Source organism: Oncorhynchus mykiss, chromosome 4, assembly GCF_057628025.1.
Source record: "Oncorhynchus mykiss isolate SJ-2025 chromosome 4, ASM5762802v1, whole genome shotgun sequence".
In the NCBI taxonomy this organism is placed as follows: Eukaryota; Metazoa; Chordata; class Actinopteri; order Salmoniformes; family Salmonidae; genus Oncorhynchus; species Oncorhynchus mykiss.
Window position 1 is genome coordinate 46,658,430 of NC_143025.1, and position 24,225 is coordinate 46,682,654.

Genomic DNA, 24,225 nt, shown 5'->3' on the forward strand with positions numbered 1-24,225 from the left:
TTGATATGGAGCTCCCGAGTGGCGCAGCGGTCTAAGGCACTGCAGCTCAGTGCTTGAGTCACTACAGACACCCTGATTTGAATCCAGGCTGTATCACAACCGGCTGTGATTGGGAGTCCCATAGGGTGGTGCACAATTGGCCCAGCATCGTCCGAGTTTGGCTGGTGTACGCTGTCATTGTAAATAAGAATTTGTTCTTAACTGACTTGCCAGGTTAAATAAAATAAAATATGTGTTGCCGATTATGACCACTAGGTTGTGCCCTTTCCCTATATTTATGACCAGAGCACAGTTCAATTATGTGACCTGCAGTAAAGAGCGGGTGTTGTGATGACACACAGGTCTTCCGTTTTACTGGTCTGTTTTTTCTGAAGTTGCATCTGTTGCAAACGTCTAGCAGAGAAAACAGCAGAGATCAAAAACAGTTGTTCAGGCAAACAACTCAGTCATAGATCCCCTCTGATGTGATCACAAATTAAACTTAAAGACACAACAACCGCTCTTAGTAAGATTGATCCTTGGTAAATATAACATTTTATCCTGGCCACTACACCCCTCAACCTTCTTCAACTATTTTTTCAGGAAGGGGAGTAAGTGTGTGTGTGTGGGGGTTGGGGGAGGGGGGTGCGTACAACAGAATCAGAGGAAATAGAAGAGAAACAAATCTGCAACTCTGTCAAAGAAATGCCTTAATGTCTCTCTGCTCTGCTCTGCTGAATAGGATAATCTGACAGAGAATAGTGTTTGTTTAGAGAGAGAGAAGGAGAGAGATAGAGAGTATGAGGGAGGGAGAGAGATGTGTTGAGTAAGGGGACGGAGGTGAGGAGGAAGAAGGGGCGCTGGAGGAGGGACGGCAAAAATACTGAGGAGAGGAGGGGGAGCAAGAGAGAAAAGAGAGCGGCAACAACACAGTCACGTCTGGAAGTTATTGAGAAGTGGAGAGAGTGAGGGAGAGAGAAAGAGAGAGAACTGTATTGTGAATTGAAAAGAGGGAGAAAGGATAAACAAACTCTAGATGTTGAGATAGATAGACTTGTTAAATGTATCAACTGAGTTAAAGATTTACGGGAGGACAGAGTTTATCTAAAAGTTGACAAGAATTCTACAGTGGACAGAGAGAAAGGAACAGAGGAAAAGAAAGAGAGAGCGCAAGAAACTGTAATTCTATCCTAAGAACAATCCATACCAAGAGGGGAGAACGACAGAGAGGGAAAACTAATGTAGCTTTCTAATCTGGAGGACCGTCTAAAACAGAACAAAGTGGTCTGAATCAAAACGTATGTTATTGAGTTGAAATTTAATCAACTCAACAAAGGAGAAGTGTCCAGAGAACAAAAGAGGAGTCCCCTAGTCTGGAATTCTTCTACGCATTTGTCTTCCTATCAAGCCTGTGGAGTCAACCGTCAGACAGGTACAGTAGACTTAATTAAAACACACACACACAGTCTTGTACAGCTAACCTTGTGGGGACACACAATTCAGTCCCATTCAAAATCCTATTTTGCCTAACCCCTAACCTTAACTCATATTCTTACCCTTACACTAACCCAAAAAGCTAACCTTAACCCTAACCCTTAACGTTAATCTAGCCCTAACACAAATTCTAACCTTAACCTTAAACTCCCTAGAAATAGCATTTGACCTCATGGGGACTAACAAAATGTCCCCAGTTGGTCAAATGTTTGTTTGTTTACTATTCTTGTGGGGACACACACACACACGTTAAAGGTCTCGGCCATTGCAGGTATGCCTTGTCTGTGTATGCATGAATCCTAGTAATGGCATATAATTGCTCTATGATAAATTGGATGTGTAAGACTGAGACTAATTTATATGTAATATAATTTACATCAGAACTTAAGCCAAAGTCGTTTTTTTCTTCTTCTGTACGTCTGCCTCCAGTTATGTCCATTCTAAGCGTTGAACAAATAAAAATGCTTAAAATGCTTTTGCATTGTTCACACTATTGACATGAATGTCTTTTTGCTTGATCAAGAATTGTTCCCCATTTTCAAAGACTGGCTGACTCTTACTTTACAACTATTAATAAAAGACGTACTCCTCTGTCTCATTCTGTTCTAAGTATTTTCAAGTCTATTCCACCACACTATTCTGCCCTCTGGCATCAGCATGCCTTTAGAATAAGCTCTACTTCCAGTCGTGTTATGAGTCCTATTTATCATGTCTCTGGCTGGTCATGGTAACCTTCCACGAAACGCCCCACATGAGTTAAATTAGCACGCACACATGCACACACACACAATTAGCAGTCCAGCAGGAGAAGGGAGGTTCCTTCCTGTCCGCTCCAACAAGATGACTTCCTGTGTGTGGAACAAGTCACTAGATTCCACCACAGTGACTGTGTGACTTATCAGACCCAATCAGGAACCCAGCCTAGGGAACAAGTCCACCATACACACTGTACTGGCTGGCTAAGAACACTACAACACTACAACCCCCCCCCCCCCCCCCCCACACACACACACACACACACAACTAACCGCAGCCACACCATATAAATACCTTTACAAGTAAACTAATAAACTAACCACAATACACAAAACCATCTGCCACCACAACCACACCTCAAATGTGCTGCACGTCCAAGGTATACTTGAGTAGAGTTAAAGTTGATTAAACTTCTCAAGTCTTGAACTTGTTATGAACTAATTAGCTTGAACTTGATATTAGTTCCCACATGCTTCAAGAGTGCCACCATTGTTCCTGTTCCCAAGAAAGCTAAAGAAAGCTAAGGTAACTGAGCTAAACGACTACCGCCCCGTAGCACTCACATCCGTCAACATGAAGTAATTTGAAAGACTAGTCAAGGACCATATCACCTCCACCCTACCTGACACCCTAGACCCACTCCAATTTGCTTATCGCCCAAATAGGTCCACAGACGATGCAATCTCAACCACACTGCACACTGCCCTAACCCATCTGGACAAGACGAATACCTATGTGAGAATGCTGTTCATCGACTACAGCTCGGCATTCAACACCATAGTACCCTCCAAGCTCGTCATCAAGCTCGAGACCCTGGGTCTCGACCCCGCCCTGTGCAACTGGGTACTGGACTTCCTGACGGGCCGCCCCCAGGTGGTGAGGGTAGGCAACAACATCTCCTCCCCGCTGATCCTCAACACTGGGGCCCCACAAGGGTGCGTTCTGAGCCCTCTCCTGTACTCCCTGTTCACCCACGACTGCGTGGCCACGCACGCCTCCAACTCAATCATCAAGTTTGCGGACGACACAACAGTGGTAGGCTTGATTACCAACAACGATGAGACGGCCTACAGGGAGGAGGTGAGGGCCCTCGGAGTGTGGTGTCAGGAAAATAACCTCACACTCAACGTCAACAAAACTAAGGAGATGATTGTGGACTTCAGGAAACAGCAGAGGGAACACCCCCCTATCCACATCGATGGAACAGTAGTGGAGAGGGTAGCAAGTTTTAAGTTCCTCGGCATACACATCACAGACAAACTGAATTGGTCCACTCACACAGACAGCATCGTGAAGAAGGCGCAGCAGCGCCTCTTCAACCTCAGGAGGCTGAAGAAATTCGGCTTGTTACCAAAAGCACTCACAAACTTCTACAGATGCACAATCGAGAGCATCCTGGCGGGCTGTATCACCGCCTGGTATGGCAACTGCACCGCCCTCAACCGTAAGGCTCTCCAGAGGGTAGTGAGGTCTGCACAACGCATCACCGGGGGCAAACTACCTGCCCTCCAGGACACCTACACCACCCGATGTCACAGGAAGGCCATAAAGATCATCAAGGACATCAACCACCCGAGCCACTGCCTGTTCACCCCGCTATCATCCAGAAGGCGAGGTCAGTACAGGTGCATCAAAGCTGGGACCGAGAGACTGAAAAACAGCTTCTATCTCAAGGCCATCAGACTGTTAAACAGCCACCACTAACACTGAGTGGCTGCTGCCAACACACTGACACTGACTCAACTCCAGCCACTTTAATAATGGGAATTGATGGGAAATGATGTAAATATATCACTAGCCACTTTAAACAATGCTACCTTATATAAATGTTACTTACCCTACATTATTCATCTCATATGCATACGTATATACTGTACTCTATATCATCGACGGTATCCTTATGTAATACATGTATCACTAGCCACTTTATACTATACTATGCCACTTTGTTTACATACTCATCTCATTTGTACATACTGTACCCGATACCATCTACTGTATCTTGCCTATGCTGCTCTGCACCATCACTCATTCATATATCCTTATGTACATATTCTTTATCCCCTTACACTGTGTACAAGACAGTAGTTTTGGAATTGTTAGTTAGATTACTTGTTATTACTGCATTGTCGGAACTAGAAGCACAAGCATTTCGCTACACTCGCATTAACATCTGCTAACCATGTGTATGTGACAAATAAAATTTGATTTGATTTGATTTGAGTATATAAAATAATTTGTTCTCTATCTGACAGGATGTCAGCCTCTCGGAGGTGCCTGTGCTGCGTGAAATACCTCATGTTCGTCTTCAACCTCATCTTCTGGGTCAGTACCTTTACGTCTCTGTTCTTTGGCATGCCTCAGCTTTTTGAAGGCACAATCTGTACGATTTTAAATTAATAACATACAGCACAGTATACCCATTGTTTGAATCTTGAAGAATATAACTTACCAAACAAAGTGGGAGGGACAGGCTGTTGAAATCACAGATTGGGCTTTTCAGCTCCAATTCCAGTTCTGATCTGTTTCTGGTCTTTGTCTAGTCCTGTTTGTGTGGTTGTATTATGGTGTTCCTCTAGCTCTCTTCTTGTCCTGTTCTGGCTCAGTTCTGGTCTGTTCTACTCTGGCTTTGTTCTAGTTTTGTACTAGTTTTGTTGTGATCCTGTTTTTATTATGTTCAAGTTTGGTCTATTTATTTGTCTCCCAAATGAATACATTTGTGATCCCAGATAAACGTGAATATGACCTTAGGATGGGGAACAAGTTCACATGATGTACACTATTGGCTAACAACACAAGGATGTGAACACAAAATCTGAATGAGATATAATAAAGTGCAAAGTCATAAAGGGCCATGGAGTAAAACAGTTTTTTAAAAATGGTCACAAAGTGGGAAAACACATGATAAAGCCTCTGGTTGGTGCCCCCAGGACATAAAACTACACTCCAATAACTCTGGACATACAGTACTAGTCAAAAGTTTGGACACATCTTACTCATTATAGGGTTTTATTTTCTACATTGTAGAACAATTGTAAAGACTATGAAAGAATACATATGGAATGATGTAGTAACCCAAAAAGTTTTAACAAATATATTTTATATTAGAGATTCTTCAAAATAGCCACCCTTTGCCTTGTTGACAGCTTTGCACACTCTTGGCATTCTCTCAACCAGCTTCATGAAGTAGTCACCTGGAATGCATTTCAATTAACAGGTGTGCCTTGTTAAAAGTTAACAGTTCAAGTAACAGACAAATCTCAACAACAACTGTTCAGAGGAAACTGTGTGAATCAGGCCTTCAACAAATAAAATACAATTTTATTGGTCACATACATGTTTAGCAGATGTTATTACGGGTGAAGTGAAACGCTTGTGTTTCTAGCTCCAACAGTGCAGTATTATCTAACAAGTAATATCTATCAATTTCACAACAATTACACACAATACATACAAATCTAAAGGAATAGAATTAAGAATATAAAAATATTTGGATGAGCGATGTCGGAGCGGCATAGACTAAAATACAATAGAATAGAATACAGCATATACACTACCGGTCAAAAATGTTATAACACCTACTCATTCAAGGTTTTTAAATTTGATTTTTTACTATTTTCTACATTGTAGTGAAGACATCAAAACTATGAAATAATACAAATGGAATAATGAAGTAACCAAAAAAGTGTTAAACAAATAATCTGATGCAGGTCATCTGATGCAGCACTCTGGTAAGGGTAAAATAGCCCTTACACAGCCTGGAGGTGTGTTGGTCATTGTCATGTTGAAAAACAAATGACAGTCCCACGAAGCCCAAACCAGATGGGATGGCGTATCACTGCAGAATGCTGTGGTAGCCATGCTGGTTAAGTGTGCCTTGAATTCTAAATAAATCACAGACAGTATCACCAGAAAAGCACCCCCACACCATAACACCTCCTTCTCCATGCTTTACGGTGGGAAATACACATGCAGAGATCATCCGTTCACCCACAACGCGTCTCACAAAGACACAGCGGCTGGATCCAAAAATCGCCAATTTGGACTTCAGACCAAAGGACAAATCTCCACTAATGTGTCTGTTACTTGAACTCTGTCAAGCATTTATTTGGGCTGCAATTTCTGAGGCTGGTAGCTCTAATGAACATATCCCCTGCAGCAGAGGTAACTCTGGGTCTTCCATTCCTGTGGCGGTCCTCATGAGAGCCAGGTTCATCATAGCGTTTGATGGTTTTTGCGACTGCACTTGAAGAAACTTTCAAAATTCTTATTTTCCGTATTGACTGGCCTTCATGTCTTAAAGTAATGATGGGCTGTCGATTCTCTTTGCTTATTTGAGCTGTTCTTACCATAATATGGACTTGGTCTTTTACCAAATCTTCTGTATACCCCCCTACCTTGTCACAACACAACTGATTGGCTTAAACGCATTAAGAAGAAAATTAATTCCACAAATTAACTTTGAAGAAGGCACACCTGTTAATTGAAATGAATTGCAGGTGACTACTTAATGAAGCTGGTTGAGAGAATGCAAAGCTGTCATCAAGGCAAACGGTGGCTACTTTGAAGAATCTAAAATAAAAAATAATATAAAACAAAAACATGATTCCATATGTGTTATTTCATAGTTTTGACATATTCACTATTATTCTACCATGTAGAAAATAGTAAAAATAAAGAAAAACCATTCAATGAGTACGTGTGCAGCAAACGTTTGACCGGTAGTGTACATATGAGATGGGTAATGCAAAAATATGTAAACATGATTAAAGTGATGAGTGTTCCATTATTAAAGTGGCCAGTGACTTCAAGTCTATGTACAGTATATATGGCAGTAGCCTCTAAGGTGCTAGTGATTTCTATTTAACAATCTGATGGTCTTGAGATAGAAGCTGTTTTTCAGTCTCTCAGTCCCAGCTTTGATGCATCTGTACTGACCTCGCCTTCTGGATGGTAGCAGGGTGAAAAGGCAGTGGCTCGGGTGGTTGGTGTCCTTGATGATCTTTTAAGCCTTCCTGTGACATCGGGTGCTGTTGGTGTCCTGGAGGGCAGGTAGTTTGCCCCCAGTGATGCGTTGGGCAGACCGTACCACCCTGGAGATCCCTGCAGTTGCGGGTGGTGCAGTTGCCCGACAAGAAGTGCCAAGACAAATTTCTTCAGCCTCCTGAGGTTGAAGAGGCGCTGTTGGTTCTTCTTCACCACACTGTCTGTGTGGGTGGACCATTTCAGTTTGTCAGTGATGTGTACCCCTAGGAACTTGAAGCTTTCCACCTTCTCCACTGCGGTCCCGTCAATGTGCATAGGTGGGTGCTTCCTCTGCTGTTCCCTTGTAGGATTTTTAATGAATTTATTTGCAAATGATGGTGGAAAATAAGTATTTGGTCACCTACAAACAAACAAGATTTCTGGCTCTCACAGACCTGTAACTTCTTCTTTAAGAGGCTCCTCTGTCCTCCACTCGTTACCTGTATTATTGGCACCTGTTTGAACTTTTCAGTATAAAAGACACCTGTCCACAACCTCAAACAGTTACCCTCCAAACTCCACTATGGCCAAGACCAAAGAGCTGTCAAAGGACACCAGAAACAAAATTGTAGACCTGCACCAGGCTGGGAAGACTGAATCTGCAATAGGTAAGCAGCTTGGTTTGAAGAAATCAACTGTGGGAGCAATTATTAGGAAATGGAAGACATATAAGACCACTGATAATCTCCCTCGATCTGGGGCTCCACGCAAGATCTCACCCCGTGGGGTCAAAATGATCACAAGAACGGTGAGCAAAAATCACAGAACCACACGGGGGGACCTAGTGAATGACCTGCAGAGAGCTGGGACCAAAGTAACAAAGCCTATCATCAGCAAGGGCATTGAAGATGAAACGTGGCTGGGTCTTTCAGCATAACAATGATCCCAAACACACCGCCCGGGCAACGAAGGAGTGGCTTCGTAAGAAGCATTTCAAGGTCCTGGAGTGGCCTAGCAAGTCTCCAGATCTCAACCCCATAGAAAATCTTTGGAGGGAGTTGAAAGTCTGTGTTGCCCAGCAACAGCCCCAAAACATCACTGCTCTAGAGGAGATCTGCATGGAGGAATGGGCCAAAATACCAGCAACAGTGTGTGAAAACCTTGTGAAGACTTACAGAAAACATTTGACCTCTGTCATTGCCGTATATAACAAAGTATTGAGATAAACTTTTGTTATTGACCAAATACTTATTTTCCACCATAATTTGCAAATAAATTAATAAAAAATCCTACAATGTGATTTTCTGGATTTTTTTTCTCATTTTGTCTGTCATAGTTGAAGTGTACCTATGATGAAAATGACAGGCCTCGCTCATCTTTTTAAGTGGGAGAACTTACACATTTGGTGGCTGACTAAATACTTTTTTGCCCCACTGTACATGGCTGTGGCTATAACCGAAGAGACTTCTCTTGGGGTGTAATATGGACAGCATTTGATTGTTAGGTATTCTTGGGTTGGGTGAACAATAGGACTTGGGTTTCTGTATGTTATCACAATCACACCATGAGTAGTTAATCTTCTTCTTCCTGGAGAGATCTATATTCCTGTCCGTGCGATGAACTGAGAACCCACCTGGCTGTACGGACTCAGACAGTATATCCAGAGAGAGCCATGTTTCCATGAAACAGAGTATGTTTAAATTACTGATGTCTCTCTAGAAGGAGATCCTAGCCTTGAGCTTGTCAACTTTATTATCCAGAGGCTGAACATTAGCGAGTAATATACTCGGAAGCGGTGGGTGGTGTGCGCGACTAGGAGTCCACTCCGAATACCTCTTCTCCGCCGGCTGTGTTTTGGATCAGCCTCTGGATTCAGTTCAATTTCCCTGGAGGATACGAACAAAGGATCAAATTCGGGAAAGTCGTATTCCTGCTCGAAATGCTGGTGAGTTACCGCCAAAAGTTATTTCCGGTTGTATGTAATAACAAACAAAAAAAATCAGGGCTAATAATCGAAGAAATAACACATAAAAAAATGACTGCAAAATTCAATGCCCTGGGAACTAAAAGCACAACTGCCCTATCTGTTGGCGCCATTTTATCATGGTCAAATTGCTGCAAAGAAACCACTACTAAGGGCCAAGAAACACGAGCAATAGACATTAGACCGGTGGAAATCTGTCCTTTGGTCTGATGAGTAAAATGTGAGATTTTTGGTTCCAACCGCCGTTTCTTTGTGAGACGCAGAATAGGTGAACAGAATCTCCGCATGTGTGGTTCCCACCGTGAAGCATAGAGGAGGAGGTCTGATGGTGTGGGGGTGCTTTGCTGGTGACACTGTCAGTGATTTATTTAGAATTCAAGGCACACTTGACCAGCATGGCTACCACAGCATTCTGCAGCGATATGCCATCCCATCTGGTTTGTGCTTAGTGGGACTCTCGTTTGTTTTTCAAAAGGACAATGACCCAACACACCTCCAGGCTGTGTAAGGGCTATTTGACAAGGAGGAGAGTGATGGCATGCTGCATCAGATGACCTGGCTTCCACAATCACCCAACCTCAACCCAATTGTGATGGCTTGGGATGAGGACCACAGAGTGAAGGAAAAGCAGCCAACAAGTGCTCAGCATATGTGGGAACTCCTTTAAGACTGTTGGAAAAGCATTCCAAGTGAAGCTGGTTGAGAGACTGCCAAGAGTGTGCAAAGCTGTTATCAAGGCAAAGGGTGGCTACTTTAAAGAATCTCAAATATAAAATATATTTTGATTTGTTTAACACTTTTTTGGTTACTACATGATTTCATATGTGTTATTTCATAGTTTTGTTATCTTCACTATTATTCTACAATGTAGAAAATAGTAAAAAATAAATATAAACCATTGAATGAGTAGGTGTGTCCAAACGTTTGACTGGTACCGTATGTTAGTTGCTAGGAACATATCACAATCAACAGGAGACTCCTGCCAAATCTCTACGTATGTAGTTCAAGCAGGCAGCATTGATGATCTCATTCTGTTTTAGCTTTTAAAATGCACAACTTATAACACAGGGCATGATCCCATATGCAAGTGCTTTTATACATGTAAACACATACAGATCTGGGACCAGTCACAACAGGCAGGGTGAGTCCCAATGCAAAAACTTCCTTTCCTATGTCCTATCTTCTAACTATGGAGGCAACTACTTCTGACTCGAAAATCTAAGTTTATCTGACAAATGGGTTACTTTTGAGTACTGAAAACATGGGTCGAACTACCACTACGTATTGGGATTCACCCTAAGTCACCTTTTATGTCTCCTCTCTCTGTAGCTGGGAGGGTGTGGCCTGTTTGGAGTGGGAGTGTGGCTATCATTCACCCAGTCCGAGTTCTCCTCCCTCCCGCTGTCTTTTCCCTCACTCTCTGCAGCAAACCTACTTCTGGTCGCTGGGGGCGTCACCATGGTGACAGGCTTCCTGGGTTGCCTTGGCGCCCTGAAGGAGCAGCGCTGCCTGCTGATGACGGTGAGTCCCCATGACATCACAATACATGGGTCAACCTCAATCATGTTAAATACCTTTACAAGTCAACTTACCACAACACACAAAACCATATACACACGCACAGGTCCAAATAATTTTAAATATCTATTCACATCCCCTAACCCATCTCTCTCTCCCCCATCTCTCTCTCCCTCCCTCTCCACAGTTCTTTGTAATCCTTTTGCTCCTGGTGTTGACAGAGGTGACTCTAACCCTGGTCCTCCATATCTTTCACAACGAGGTGAGTCCAGTCTACCATCCATCTACAACCCTCCTGGCCACTCATGAAGATCCAGTTTCACCCACTAATGTTTAACAACCCCAAATGGGGGTCGTTAGTAAAGTTTTACCGCTATATTACCACTAAATTAACAACCAGTGTTTAAAGAAAAACTATATACTGATACAGAGATTGATGCAGAAGACAAAGAGGTGGTACAGTCATCTACATTCTAGAGGCCTTCTGTACATCTGCATTATCCCCTATATCTGTCTCATATGCTGCAAGTATATGAAGGCCCCCACTTCATCCTTCTCTTTCTTTCTCCCTTTCCATCCCTTCTTTCAGCTGGACACGAAAGCTCAGGATGAGTTAAAGGAGGGGATGAAGAATTACTTGACAGATGAAGGACTGAAGAAGTCATGGGACAATGTGCAGAAAATGGTAGAGGGGGATCAAATCAAATAAAATGTATTTGTCACATACACATGGTTAGCAGATGTTAATGTGAGTGTAGCAAAATGCTTGTGCTTCTAGTTCCGACAATGCAGTAGTAACCAACGAGTAATCTAACCTAACAATTCCAAAACTACTACCTTATACACACAAGTGTAAAGGGATAAAGTATAGTAAGAATATGTACATAAAGATATATGAATGAGTGATGGTACAGAACGGCATAGGCAAGATGCAGTAGATGGTATAGAGTACAGTATATACACATGAGATGAGTAATGTAGGGTATGTAAACAAAGTGGCATAGTTTAAAGTGGCTAGTGATACATGTATTACATAAAGATGCAGTAGATGATATAGAGTACAGTATATACATATACATATGAGATGAGTAATGTAGGGTATTTAAACATTATATTGAGTAGCATTTTTTAAAGTGGCTAGTGATATATTTGACATCAATTTCCATCAATTCCCATTATTAAAGTGGCTGGAGTTGAGCTAGTATGTTGGCAGCAGCCACTCAATGTTAGTGGTGGCTGTTTAACAGTCTGATGGCCTTGAGATAGAAGCTGTTTTTCAGTCTCTCGGTCCCTGCTTTGATGCACCTGTACTGACCTCGCCTTCTGGATGATAGCGGGGTGAACAGGCAGTGGCTCGGGTGGTTGTTGTCCTTGATGATCTTTATGGCCTTCCTGTGACATCGGGACATCGTGTCCTGGAGGGCAGGTAGTTTGCCCTCGGTGATGCGTTGTGCAGACCTCACTACCCTCTGGAGAGCCTTACGGTTGTGGGCGGAGCAGTTGCCGTACCAGGCGGTGATACAGCCCGACAGGATGCTCTTGATTGTGCATCTGTAGAAGTTTGTGAGTGCTTTTGGTGACAAGCCAAATTTCTTCAGCCTCCTGAGGTTGAAGAGGCGCTGCTGCGCCTTCTTCATGATGCTGTCTGTGTGGGTGGACCAATTCAGTTTGTCTGTGATGTGTACGCCGAGGAACTTAAAACTTACTACCCTCTACTACCCTCTTGTTTTGTCCCATCAATGTGGATAGGGGGGTGCTCCCTCTGCTGTTTCCTGAAGTCCACAATCATCTCCTTAGTTTTGTTAACGTTTAGTGTGAGGTTATTTTCCTGACACCACACTCCGAGGGCCCTCACCTCCTCCCTCTAGGCTGTCTCGTCGTTGTTGGTAATCAAGCCTACCACTGTAGTGTCGTCCGCAAACTTGATGATTGAGTTGGAGGCGTGCATGGCCACGCAGTCGTGGGTGAACAGGGAGTACAGGAGAGGGCTCAGAACGCACCCTTGTGGGGCCCCAGTGTTGAGGATCAGCGGGGTGGAGATGTTGTTACCTACCCTCACCACCTGGAGGCGGCCCGTCAGGAAGTCCAGTACCCAGTTGCACAGGGCGGGGTCGAGACCCAGGGTCTCGAGCTTGATGACGAGTTTGGAGGGTACTATGGTGTTAAATGCTGAGCTGTAGTCGATGAACAGCATTCTCACATAGTTATTCCTCTTGAACAGATGGGTTAGGGCAGTGTGCAGTGCGGTTGAGATTGCATCGTCTGTGGACCTATTTGGGCGGTAAGCAAATTGGAGTGGGTCTAGGGTGTCAGGTAGGGTGGAGGTGATATGGTCCTTGACTAGTCTCTCAAAGCACTTCATGACGACGGAAGTGAGTGCTACGGGGCGGTAGTCGTTTAGCCCTCTTGAAGCATGTGGGAACAGCAGACTGGGATAAGGATTGATTGAATATGTCCGTAAACACACCAGCCAGCTGGTCTGTGCATCCTCTGAGGACGCGGCTGGGGATGCCGTCTGGGCCTGCAGCCTTGCAAGGGTTAACACGTTTAAATGTTTTACTCATGTTGGCTGCAGTGAAGGAGAGTCCGCATGTTTTGGTTGCGGGTCGTGTCAGTGGCACTGTATTGTCCTCAAAGCGGGCAAAAAAGTTATTTAGTCTGCCTGGGAGCAAGACATCCTGGTCCGTGACGGGGCTGGTTTTCTTTTTTTAATCCGTAATTGACTGTAGACCCTGCCACATACCTCTTGTGTCTGAGCCGTTGAATTGCGACTCTACTTTGTCTCTATACTGACGCTTAGCTTGTTTGATTGCCTTGCGGAGGGAATAGCTACACTGTTTGTATTCGGTCATGTTTCCGGTCACCTTGCCCTGGTTAAAAGCAGTGGTTCGTGCTTTCAGTTTCACGCGATCATCAATCCACGCTTTCTGGTTTGGGAATGTTTTAATCGTTGTTATGGGAACGTCATCTTCAATGCACTTTCTAATGAACTCGCTCACCGAATCAGCGTATTCTTCAATGTTGTTGTTGGACGCAGTGCGGAACATATCCCAGTCCACGTGATGGAAGCAGTCTTGGATCGTGGAATCAGATTGGTCGGACCGGCGTTGAACAGATCTGAGCGCGGGAGCTTCTTGTTTTAGCTTCTGTCTGTAGACAGGGAGCAACAAAATGGAGTCGTGGCCAGCTTTTCCGAAAGGAGGGCAGGGGAGGGCCTTATATGCGTCGCGGAAGTTAGAATAGCAATGATCCAAGGTTTTACCAGCCCTGGTTGCGCAAACGATATGCTGATACAATTTTTTGCTGATACGAGTCTTGTTTTCAGATTAGCCTTGTTAAAATCCCCAGCTACAATGAATGCAGCCTCAGGATATGCGGTTTCCAGTTTGCATAGAGTTTAATAAAGTTAGTTCAGGGCCATCAATGTGTCTGCTTGGGGGGGAATATATACGGCTGTGATTATAATCGAAGAGAATTCCCTTGGTAGATAATGCGGTCGACATTTGATTGTGAGGAATTCTAAATCAGGTGAACAGAAGGACTTGAGTTCCTTTATGTTGTTGTGACCACACCACGTCTCGTTAACCATAAGGAATACACCCCCGCCCCTCTTCTTACCAGAAAGATGTTTGTTTCTGTCGGCGCGATGCGTGAAGAAACCAGCTGGCTGCACCGATTCCGTTAGAGTCTCTCGAGTGAGCCATGTTTCCGTGAAGCAAAGAACGTTACAGTCTCTGATGTCCCTCTGGAATGCTACCCTTGCTCGGATTTCATCAACCTTGTTGTCAAGAGACTGGACATTGGCGAGAAGTATGCTAGGGAGAGGTGCGCGATGTGCCCGTCTCCGGAGCCTGACCAGAAGACCGCTTCGTTTCCCTCTTTTTCGACGTCGTTGTTTTGGGTCGCAGGCTGGGATCCATTCCGTTGTCCTGGGTGAAAGGCAGAACACAGGATCCGCTTCGGGAAATCATATTCCTGGTCGTACTGATGGTGAGTTGACGTTGCTCTTATATTCAGTAGTTCTTCCCGACTGTATGTAATGAAACATAAGATTACCTGGGGAACCAATGTAAGAAATAACACTGCACAGTTTCCTAGGAACGCGAAGCGAGGCGGCCATCTCTGTCGGCGCCGGAAGTAGGGTTAGGGGACACCCACCTATCTCTAGTTTGTCACCTTATATGCTGCTTGTGTCTGTTCTGTGTATATTTTGTGTATTTCGTGATAAATCACTTAATCTGACTGACGATGATAGTAAAGACTTACACTGAGTATAGAAAACATTAAGAACACCTGCTCGTTCCGTGACATAGACTGACCAGGGGAATTGAGAGGTGAAAGCTATAATCCCTTATTGATGTCACTGATTAACATCTACTTCAATCAGTGTAGATGAAGGGTAGGAAACAGGTTAAAGGAAGATTTTTAAGCCTTGAGACAATTGAGACGTATTGTGTATATGTGCCATTCAGAGGGTGAATGAGGCAAGAACAAATATTTACGTGCCTTTTAATGGGGTATGGTAGTAGTTGCCAGGTGAACCGGTGCAATGCTTCTGGGTTTTCACAATCAATAGTTTCCCATGTGTATCAAGAATGGTCAAACAGCCCACTTAACACAACTGTGGGAAGTTTTGGAATCAGTATGGGCCACCATCCCTGTGAAACACTTTCAACACCTTGTAGAGTCCATGCCCCGACGAACTGAAGCTGTTGGTTACATTATTTAAAATTTGTGTCATTATTTCGACAGGCTATACAGCCTACACTTTCTTGTTTTGAACTTCTAATGTGAGTGGGATGGGTTAGCTTCATGACAACTACACGAGCAGACACTCACCGATTTGACAGCTCTAATGCAGTTACACATCCGACATCGCAAAAACACCAGGGGTGCGTTCAGTTCACTTGAATGCTTGCTACGTTGTGGAACAGCTTGTACTGAATGACATGTTTCCCCAAAACGTTCTTGAACAGACTTTGAGGTACGTCTGCTCTGTTTGGTGGGTGTGCCGGAGTGTGGCTTGAAGCAATGACAGACGTATTTAAAAGGCAGAGGTGAATTTTTAAATCAGAATCCAACCCCTCTCTGTTTTTTAACTGGTCGTTCAGTATAGCAGTTTACGTTCAATTTAACGTTCTATTAAGTTCTATGTACTGCACGCAGCCCAGCTATGTGGGTGTAGGCCATCCCGCCTTAGTGATCATCCCGGCCTTGGAAATCAGCTAACTTCCTGCATTTCAACACATTTTGGCATGGTGCAGAGAGAAACATTTGCAGTTTTATAATGCAATTCCACACATTTTGTCTTGATGCTAAGTAAAAATTATGCAGTTTTAAAGCAAATTTCCTGCAATTCTATACTTTTGCTGTTTTATAGCTCTCCGCTAGGCACTATTCCATGTTGGTTCAACGTAATTTCATTGAAATGACGTGGAAGCAAGGTTGATTCAACCAGTGCGTGCCCAGTGGGCCATCCCATGCTTTTGTTCACATTTTACCATGAGGCTGAGAGAGAACTGTGCAATTTAACAGCTCATTTCCTGCAATTCTACACATTTTGCTATCATATGCTATCTGGGGGCCCCCCGACCTCCTGATGTGGGCCCCAAAAACCCATAATTAAAAATGTCACGTTTTTTGCGGGGTTTGGGGGCCCCCTGGAGGTCAGGGGCCCGGGGCACGTGCCCTGCATGCCCGTTTCGGTAATCCGGCCCTGTACCCTCTCCCATAACAGGAAAAAGCTGAAGGATGGGCTGGAGAAACGTAACCACTCTCAAATTTAAAGACAGAGCTATGGATGCTAGAGGGGTATCCTACGAAGCACGCTATATCTACTCAGAGTTATCTAAAGCTAACCCGCTTCAATTAGCTTTACATTCCAGCTAGGGCTTCATCCATACTACAATGGTGGATATTGCTCATTCACCTGCCGCTAACTCTAGCAGGCTTGTAACTGTACGTGCATGTCGCACATGGCTAGTCGAACACCCAACTTTTCATTGAGACAATGCTGAAACATCAATCCGTGGGCGAGTCCGTGCCATATTTTCAATTGTGCCGAAATCAAAATGAAAGAAAAGTTATCTTGCAAATTCAGCAGCGTGAAATAGGCTTTTAGAAGTGCTGTTATTGTATTAGTTATCATTGATATGCTTATCAATGCACAAACTCCTTTTTTCCCCCACTCCTATCAATATTTATTAAGTCATACAAAAATGTTACATTGCGTGAAGTTGTATTCTGTCTTTACATTGCATTCTGTCATTACTAAATGTGTAATTTTACATTTTAACCCCAAAAAATTTACACACAAAAAAAAGTGGTTAATAAAATATTTAAAATCAGTCAACTTCCTCAAATGAAGGGGATGATGATGCAATCTTTGCAAGAGGGAGGGATCTCGCCCTCAACTAGCAGCTCAGTCAGTTCATGCAGGGTAAATAAATGGAGTTAGCCGTGAGTTCTGACTGATTCGTTGCCATAGAAATGTACCTGGCAAAAGGTGAGCCACATTCGTATGACCAGTTATACCTAGTTGAACTCAGAGTTGACCTAAGTTACCTCCTAACTCCTCAAACCTGCTTCGTAGGATACCCCTCAGAACTGACCATCCATTGTTTTACTTTGTTTACAAACATTGGAGTAAAACAAGCTTATATTTTGGGATGCTCTGGTGGGGTACGACAGTTGAACTAAGCTTATGAGGCATTTATAAGTTATATTCTTCAACAATCAATGGCTACATATCATTAATTTATATGTCCAAATATGGATGTAGCTATTGCAGATTGTCCCTGTTCAGGGACCTGACTTAACCAGTCAGCAAGCTACTGTAGCTGTTACAGTAGACTTATTATGCGAACACTAGTTAGCATTGGCTCGCGAAAATACCTCTAACTTCCTTCATACTGGACACAGAGACATAAAAATAGTATCCATGAGTTCATCAGACTCTGCGTAAGTAGAAAAGGGGCCGACATCTGGCACTATCCCTTTAAATCTCCCGAATTGGCTAGAAAGTTACATCCATGTACATACGGTATAGTATCAGTGAGTCTGAGGGGCTGTGCAGTTGCTGATTCAGGGACACATTTTTTAGGGGCACATTTTCAAACAAACAAACTAACAATCTGAAAGAGTCAGAGACCAACAGAGATAATAACAAATGCAATATTTGTTTCTTAGTTCAAGTGCTGCGGCGTGACCAACAAAACAGATTGGTACCTCGTAGTCAACGGAACGCTCCCCTTTTCCTGCTGCTCCGGGGGGATGGACCAATGTGTTGAAGGATGGATCGAGGTCAGACTACTTCTCAAATGTAGGGGGGGACGGGGAGGAGGGAGAGTCCAGGTTCAACAGCCTGCTCACAAGACATTTCCCAGCTGTCTACATGTCTTGCTGTGCGATGTGCATGTGCGCTCACACTTGTAAAGAATGACCCTGACTGTGATAATGCAATTTATTTTCTCGACTGTGTTCCCTTCAACACTCAATTCTCATCAACATATTGCTCTCCTTCTCACTCACATCTGTCCTCCACTCTTCTCTCCTCTACCCAACCCCCATCTCTCTCTCTCTGTCCCCCACCCTCCCCCTCATCTACTGCTCCTTTGCCTTTGCCCTTTTCTCTTCCCCTTTTCCTCTCACATTTCCCTCTCCTCCTCCCATCCCTCCCTCTCCTCCATCCCCATTGTCCTTCTCTCTTCTCACGATTTCCTCTTCCTCTTCCCTCTCTCAGCCGTGTTATCAGAAGGCCAGACAGTGGCTCCTGGACAACATCCTCTCTGTCCTGGTGTTTGGAGTCTGCATTGGCATTGTCCAGGTAACTACCACATATTAATTGATCAATCAATTTCCACCAAGCAGGATCATTGTTAGTCAACTAAATGTGCTTAACACCCAGATATAACTTAACTTGCATGTTTACGAAGAAAGCTTGAATCTGGGTTATTGAGAATATTTAGTCTGTTGTAACATATCTAAACTTGATGAACTAAGAAGTATGAGCTTCAAACATTGAGTTTAAAAAATCTAAACATTTAGGAAAGTTATCTGGCAAACAATTCACTTATCCGGTTTTGTGAAATATAGGTCACCATTTTTATAACTCAAACATTCTCTTGTCGTTTCAGATCCTGGCTCTGATTTTCTCCCTGCTGATGTACTGCCAGATCCTCCGTGCTGAGAAGTACCTGGACTGATCTGGGACTGGTCCTTCACAGACAGGAGAAGCTGAATGAGAGACTCCCTAGCTGCCACAGAGTTCATCTAACGTTTCTTTAAGGTTTTCCTTCGGTTAGTTGAAAAATAACTTCTCCACGCCGATGTGGGAACTAAAAGAAAAGTGTTAGCTGGTGTGTTTTATACCAACTACTGGGGATGGTTTTTCAGAACATTAAATCCAGATCAAAATCAGCCTTTTTGTGTGTTCAATTCTGTTAAGTTTAATCAAATATATTTGAATGAGAACACATCACCCATTTGAAGGGTAATTTTCATCTGGATTGATGGTTCTTAGAACACAGCACTAAAAACCATGGGGCACATTCCAGGTCGTCTTCATTGCGGTCATGTTGCTCAGATCTCACAACGCCTGGTGAAGTGTAATTCAATTGGCTTTGAGAGATCTGATCATCTGGAATACAGCCCTTTACTTATCATGTATAAAATAAGGACATTATTTGTAACTATTGGGGACTACGTGCTACTTGTCACTTTCACTATTAGGCGATACTAATAATATTGTTTAGTTGTGAAAATATAAAGTGCTTGCCCTGATGTCCATGGACAAGCAGTGAGACTTGCCCCAAAGAAACACTTACACTATTCTGTTCAACTGCAGCATATTTTAAACAAAAGTCTAAACTATATGTTTTAAAGTGAGCCTTACCAAAGCAAATAAAATGTAAATACATTGTAATTTGTATGCATGTGAAGTGGTAGTTGTTTTGTGAACTTCAGCATTTTGTAAAAAACACAAATGTATGACTCTGATTGTGAATGCTGTAATAGTTCAAACAACTTGTTTTCCATATGAGGTATGAGGTGTTGTCGGTATGATGTATGACTCTGAGTGTGAATGCTGTAATAGTTCAAACAACTTGTTTTCCATATGAGGTATGAGGTGTTGTCGGTATGATGTATGAAACAACTTGTTTTCCATATTGTGCGTATGAGGTGTTGTCGGTATGAATTCACTTCTCTTATAGTTAGAGACGAGCCTATGCTTTCATATACTTATTCAGTCCAATAGACAACTGAAGAGGTAATTGACTTGCAACAGGGTTCGTCATTCTAATGAAATATATATCACATATATAAATGGACTATGAAAGTATGCTATTTAATTATGATCTGCGGTCATAACACCAAGTAATGAAACCCAAACCAAACCAATGACTACACTGTACAGTGTTTTGTAAAACATGTCAATAGAAAAACTTTGCTAAGAAAATAATTGTACAAGTACACATGATTCTCAGACATAAATACAATTGTGACAATTCACGTGTCGTAGTGTTATAAAAAGCTAATGCCTTCTCCGTCTCTCACCACAGGAGAGACTGAGGTCATAGGAAGGGCCCTGAGTTCTACCTGACCTGACCGGAAACAACCGGAAACAACTCCAGGCCTTTGTCATAGATTACAGTTCATACAGTATTCCTGTGTAGTAAGGCTTTCCGAGCTGCCTTGACGGTGTAGGGTTGTCAGTCATACTCCAAAATCTCTAGCAAACTGGACGATACTTTCCTGCTGATGGAAAATGGGAGACGTGGGATTAGATTTTGAGGGAAAATCAGCACCAGATGCCTGCTGTGGTCAGTGACTTCTGCCTCCTGGTGGTTGTGTTTGAAAACAACCTTTAAACAGATAGGGGGCGCCAACGTTCACATTTAAATTTTTTAAAAGAGGGGTTATCGTACAATGTCACAAAAACGATGCACATGCTTCAATGGGGCAGAAATCCTTGTGTTGTTGCGATTCTGGATGGCCAGAAGGCTAGCAACAATGACAAGATGCCATGTGGGGAATCGTAGGTGGCTCGTTTCAGCTAGTTTTAACTTGTTTTGATGTATTTTGACTGATGTCACTTCTATGCTAACATGGTCAGAATTCCCTAGCTAGCTAACCAACACCACAAAAAGTGCTCATTGTGCAAATGTATTTATGTTTTCAATAAACATTGGAGACGAAATATAGTTTACAACAATCTAAGTGAATCCCGTCTGATTTGCCCCATAGTTGCGCAGGTATCGGTTTTGTTGCTAAACAACCAACCAGTCTATACAACCAAACAAGTTACTCTTATAAAATACATGTATATATTCTTCACATATTTAGCTTTTTAGAAGAAATGGAAAACAATGAAAACGCTAAGCTAAATCTGCATTAAATGTTAGGGCTAACTTCCATTTTGCAAAAAGGGTTTAAAGATAAATAGAGAGTTCTGACAGGGACAGGGCCTGTTCCTGGCTGGCAAAGGTGTCCAGGAGCTTGGTGAAGGACGGGCATGATAGACCGGGGGGGAGCACACCATACGAGGGTATGTAGTTCGTAACAGTGTAGGTAGTTCGTAACGGTGTAGGTAGTTAGTTAGTAAATGGAGTGTCAGGTGAACTAGATCTAATTCTACACCAGAAGCCTTACCTTGTAGTGGATGCCTTCCCATTCCATAGACAGTACCTGGACGAGCTGGCGCACCATTTCTTCTTTCTGAGGACAGGAGAGATGGATAGATGGGTAAAAATAAAGAATAGCCATACAGCAGCATAGTATGTGTATGTGTTTCCACTCACCAGGGGGAGGACTGACCGGGGTGGTAGCAGGGGTCTTGGCTGGACCTTTTGGGTCTCTTCGTACTGTGGGACCACTGAGCAATCCTGTCCAGAGTCTCAGCCACCTCCTCATAGAACTCAGAAGGGTGTGCTACAGACAGGGATGGGAGGAGTGAATAGTATGAGTGTATAAAATGGGCCTCTGGATGTTGCAGGCTTTAATTCCAGCTTTTGTTCCAACACTCCTGTTTGAAATAATCAACTAAACATTCAACTTTGAATCAGGTGTGTTGAGGTGTTAATTTCGTCAACAATAACTATGATGAAAAATTGTCGTCAACAACCTATTGTTCCTGACAAAAACAAAATTACGATAACGAGACACCCTGAAAAAACTATAACTATTACCAATTGCTTTTCATTTTAGTTGAAAAAATATAACGATAAGTCCACGTGGGACTAATAGACATTCATTTTGACATGAAGTTCATTTTCATCTGTTTTGGCAGCGGTTCAAACTCATAAAAGACACCCTCGTCCACCTACCCTTGCCTTATGCCCTTGCGGAATTCCCGTCATCATCTTGGCGGGCAGTCCAAATGATTAGCCAAGCAAGGGAAGTTTGCAGCGTAAGCCCGTCAGCCCTCGTTCAGTCGAGTTTGCGAGTGAACAACTATGTTCACTCCGGGGCCTGAAACTCAACATACAAGTGTATATAAAAATGAATGTAAAAAGGGTAGAAATTGTGCTACTAATGCACACGACTGCACAAACACGTCTCGTAAAAGTAATGTTTTTGTTTGGTTAGCTTTTGGAAATTGTAGAAATAAAACATTTTCCTTCTTCAGAAGTTTTATCTATGCAAGCTAGCGTTAGTTAGCTAATTAATTTGCTAGCTATCATACAGTAGGCTTATATTAATAATTATATAGTTAATATGATTAGACATGCAATCATAATTGACTGTAGCGCATATAAAGCACCCACAAGCGGTGGTTGAAAACACAATCATTGCTGGATGAAAGAGCAGTGTTGCCAACTCCTCAGTAAGGAAAGTAGCTATTGGCTGTCCTAAAAGTCGCTAGAAGTTGCTAAATGACGTCATTACCTAATTTGCATATTTGGCCATATGCATGTAATTGTGATGGACGCTGTAGGAGAGAGGAATAACGTCGTGGGACAAAAAGTTAGCAAAAAACACCCTAAATATGTTTAGAACTACAAATGAACTTTCTGTCGATTCTTGTTTTTTTTATGTCACAATTTCAACCCTCCTGCTTTTGGGACCGGCAAAAGTGACCCAAAAAAACCAAAACAAAAAGTGTCAATGGGAGAAAATTATGGTAACTAGTCTGGCCCTAATTCAGGTAAAACAAATGTTTTTAATGTAAACCAGGGCGGGATCAGCCAGCGGCGGCTTCCCGCATGCGCGATTCATTTTTAGTCTGGACGCGGAGGGGTGAACATCTGCTCTGACTGCAGCTGGGCGGGATGACTGCGAGGACTGGGCCACCTGTGAGGGGGTGGGGCCCACGGCAGCACCCGCTGCTCTTTGAGAAGAGTAAGAATGATACGTGCTTTCACGTCAGAGTCTCCAAAAGTCTCCAATAACACCAGAAAAAGTCGCTAGATTTGTCGCTCGTCGCTTTTTTGAAAATGTGTTGCTAGAGGGGTCTGAATACTCGCTAAATATAGCGACAAAGTCGCTAAGTTGGCAAAACTGTGAAAGAGTGACGTATTTCTGGGCAAGGGCGGTCTATTTAAATATCATTCCTTCCTCCCGCGCCCCTTTTTTAAATATTTTTTTTTTAATTAATTAATTAATTTTTTTATTTTTTATTATAACAACAAATCAATACAGGAAGTACATGTAGAACACAAGTATATATACATAATATACAAAGGACAATTGGGCTAGGGGGTACAATATCACATTCCACAAGGACCTTAATTAAGGGACATACATAAACGTATTATTCAAACAGCTTTTTTGTTAGTAGAGTATTTAATTGTCTTAAAATACAGTTCAATTTATTTTTGTAAGGTAAGAAAATGTGGTGTATTGTTTGTTTGTAAATGTACATTTGTGAATATGAAATTTGGCCAAAAGAATAATGAAATTAATTACATAAAATTATTTCAGCTTATTTCTATCGTAGGTAAAGAATCCAAGCAGTACATCTCTCCACAATAGTGTAAACTCTTCAGAAATGTTTTCAATTATAAATCTACTGATGTCTTGAGACAGTTTTCTTACATGAATACAATGCCAAAAAAGATGCAACACCATTTCTGGGTGGTCATTACAAAAAGGTACAATTTGAGTTGATGTTTTCCTTAAACTTCTTAATATAGTGGTTGGCAGGATAATATTTATGAATAATTTTAAAGGAAACTTCCTTAAAACTCCCGCGCCCCTTGCCCTGCAAGTGTATACTCGTTAGACGTAATGATGCGTCATCAGAAGTGTCCACTTAATTTGAGGGCTGAGGGGATAGGGTGTGTCTTTTAAGTGTTGGGAATGCAAGTAATTTTTCCCCCTTTAAATAATAAATATTTAGATATCGTGCGCCAGCTGTTATTTACAAAAATACATAGTCCGCCACCCCTTGTCTTACCAGACGCCGCTGTTCTATCCTGCCGATACAGCGTATAACCAGCCAGCCAGTATGTTGATAATGTCGTCATTCAGCCAAGACTCCGTGAAGCATAATGTAATACCGTTTTTAATGTCCCATTGGTAGTTTAATG

At 42.7% G+C, this 24,225-nt stretch overlaps 2 protein-coding genes across 4 annotated transcripts in view; one reads left to right on the forward strand and one right to left on the reverse strand.

The window, feature by feature from the left end:
* The window catches only part of LOC149984036 (uncharacterized), a 29,091-nt gene extending 6,891 nt beyond the window's left edge, over window positions 1-22,200 (reverse strand). The window contains exons 1-3 of the mRNA XM_090232178.1: window positions 22,021-22,200; window positions 21,496-21,625; window positions 21,347-21,412 (exon numbers count right to left, since the gene is read on the reverse strand). Of these exons, the coding sequence (XP_090088304.1) occupies window positions 21,347-21,412; window positions 21,496-21,625; window positions 22,021-22,056 (232 nt within the window). The 5' untranslated portion in view covers window positions 22,057-22,200. The remainder of the gene's footprint in view (window positions 1-21,346; window positions 21,413-21,495; window positions 21,626-22,020) is intronic.
* LOC110521908 (tetraspanin-4) lies at window positions 383-20,202 on the forward strand. 3 transcript variants are annotated; one of them, XM_021599858.3, is made up of 8 exons: window positions 383-1,411; window positions 4,485-4,554; window positions 10,508-10,699; window positions 10,884-10,958; window positions 11,286-11,381; window positions 17,885-17,998; window positions 18,438-18,521; window positions 18,832-20,202. In XM_021599858.3, the coding sequence occupies exons 2-8, from the start codon at window positions 4,486-4,488 to the stop codon at window positions 18,898-18,900; spliced, it is 699 nt and encodes a 232-aa protein (XP_021455533.2). In that variant the 5' UTR covers window positions 383-1,411; window position 4,485; the 3' UTR covers window positions 18,901-20,202. The 3 variants fall into 3 exon arrangements, with proteins under 3 accessions (XP_021455533.2, XP_021455534.1, XP_021455532.2); XM_021599857.3 differs by having other exon boundaries at window positions 642-1,411; window positions 17,885-18,017; XM_021599859.3 differs by lacking the exon at window positions 17,885-17,998 and having other exon boundaries at window positions 605-1,411.
* Window positions 22,201-24,225: the final 2,025 nt, after the last annotated feature.

Excerpts from the sequence above, each read along its gene's own strand:
- LOC110521908 (XM_021599857.3), top strand. The coding sequence starts at position 4,486 with ATGTCAGCCTCTCGGAGGTGCCTGTGCTGCGTGAAATACCTCATGTTC. Across the intron at positions 4,555-10,507 it reads TCTTCAACCTCATCTTCTGG|CTGGGAGGGTGTGGCCTGTT; the intron begins GTCAGTACCTTT and ends CTCTCTCTGTAG. Across the intron at positions 11,382-17,884 it reads GGGACAATGTGCAGAAAATG|TTCAAGTGCTGCGGCGTGAC; the intron begins GTAGAGGGGGAT and ends TTTGTTTCTTAG.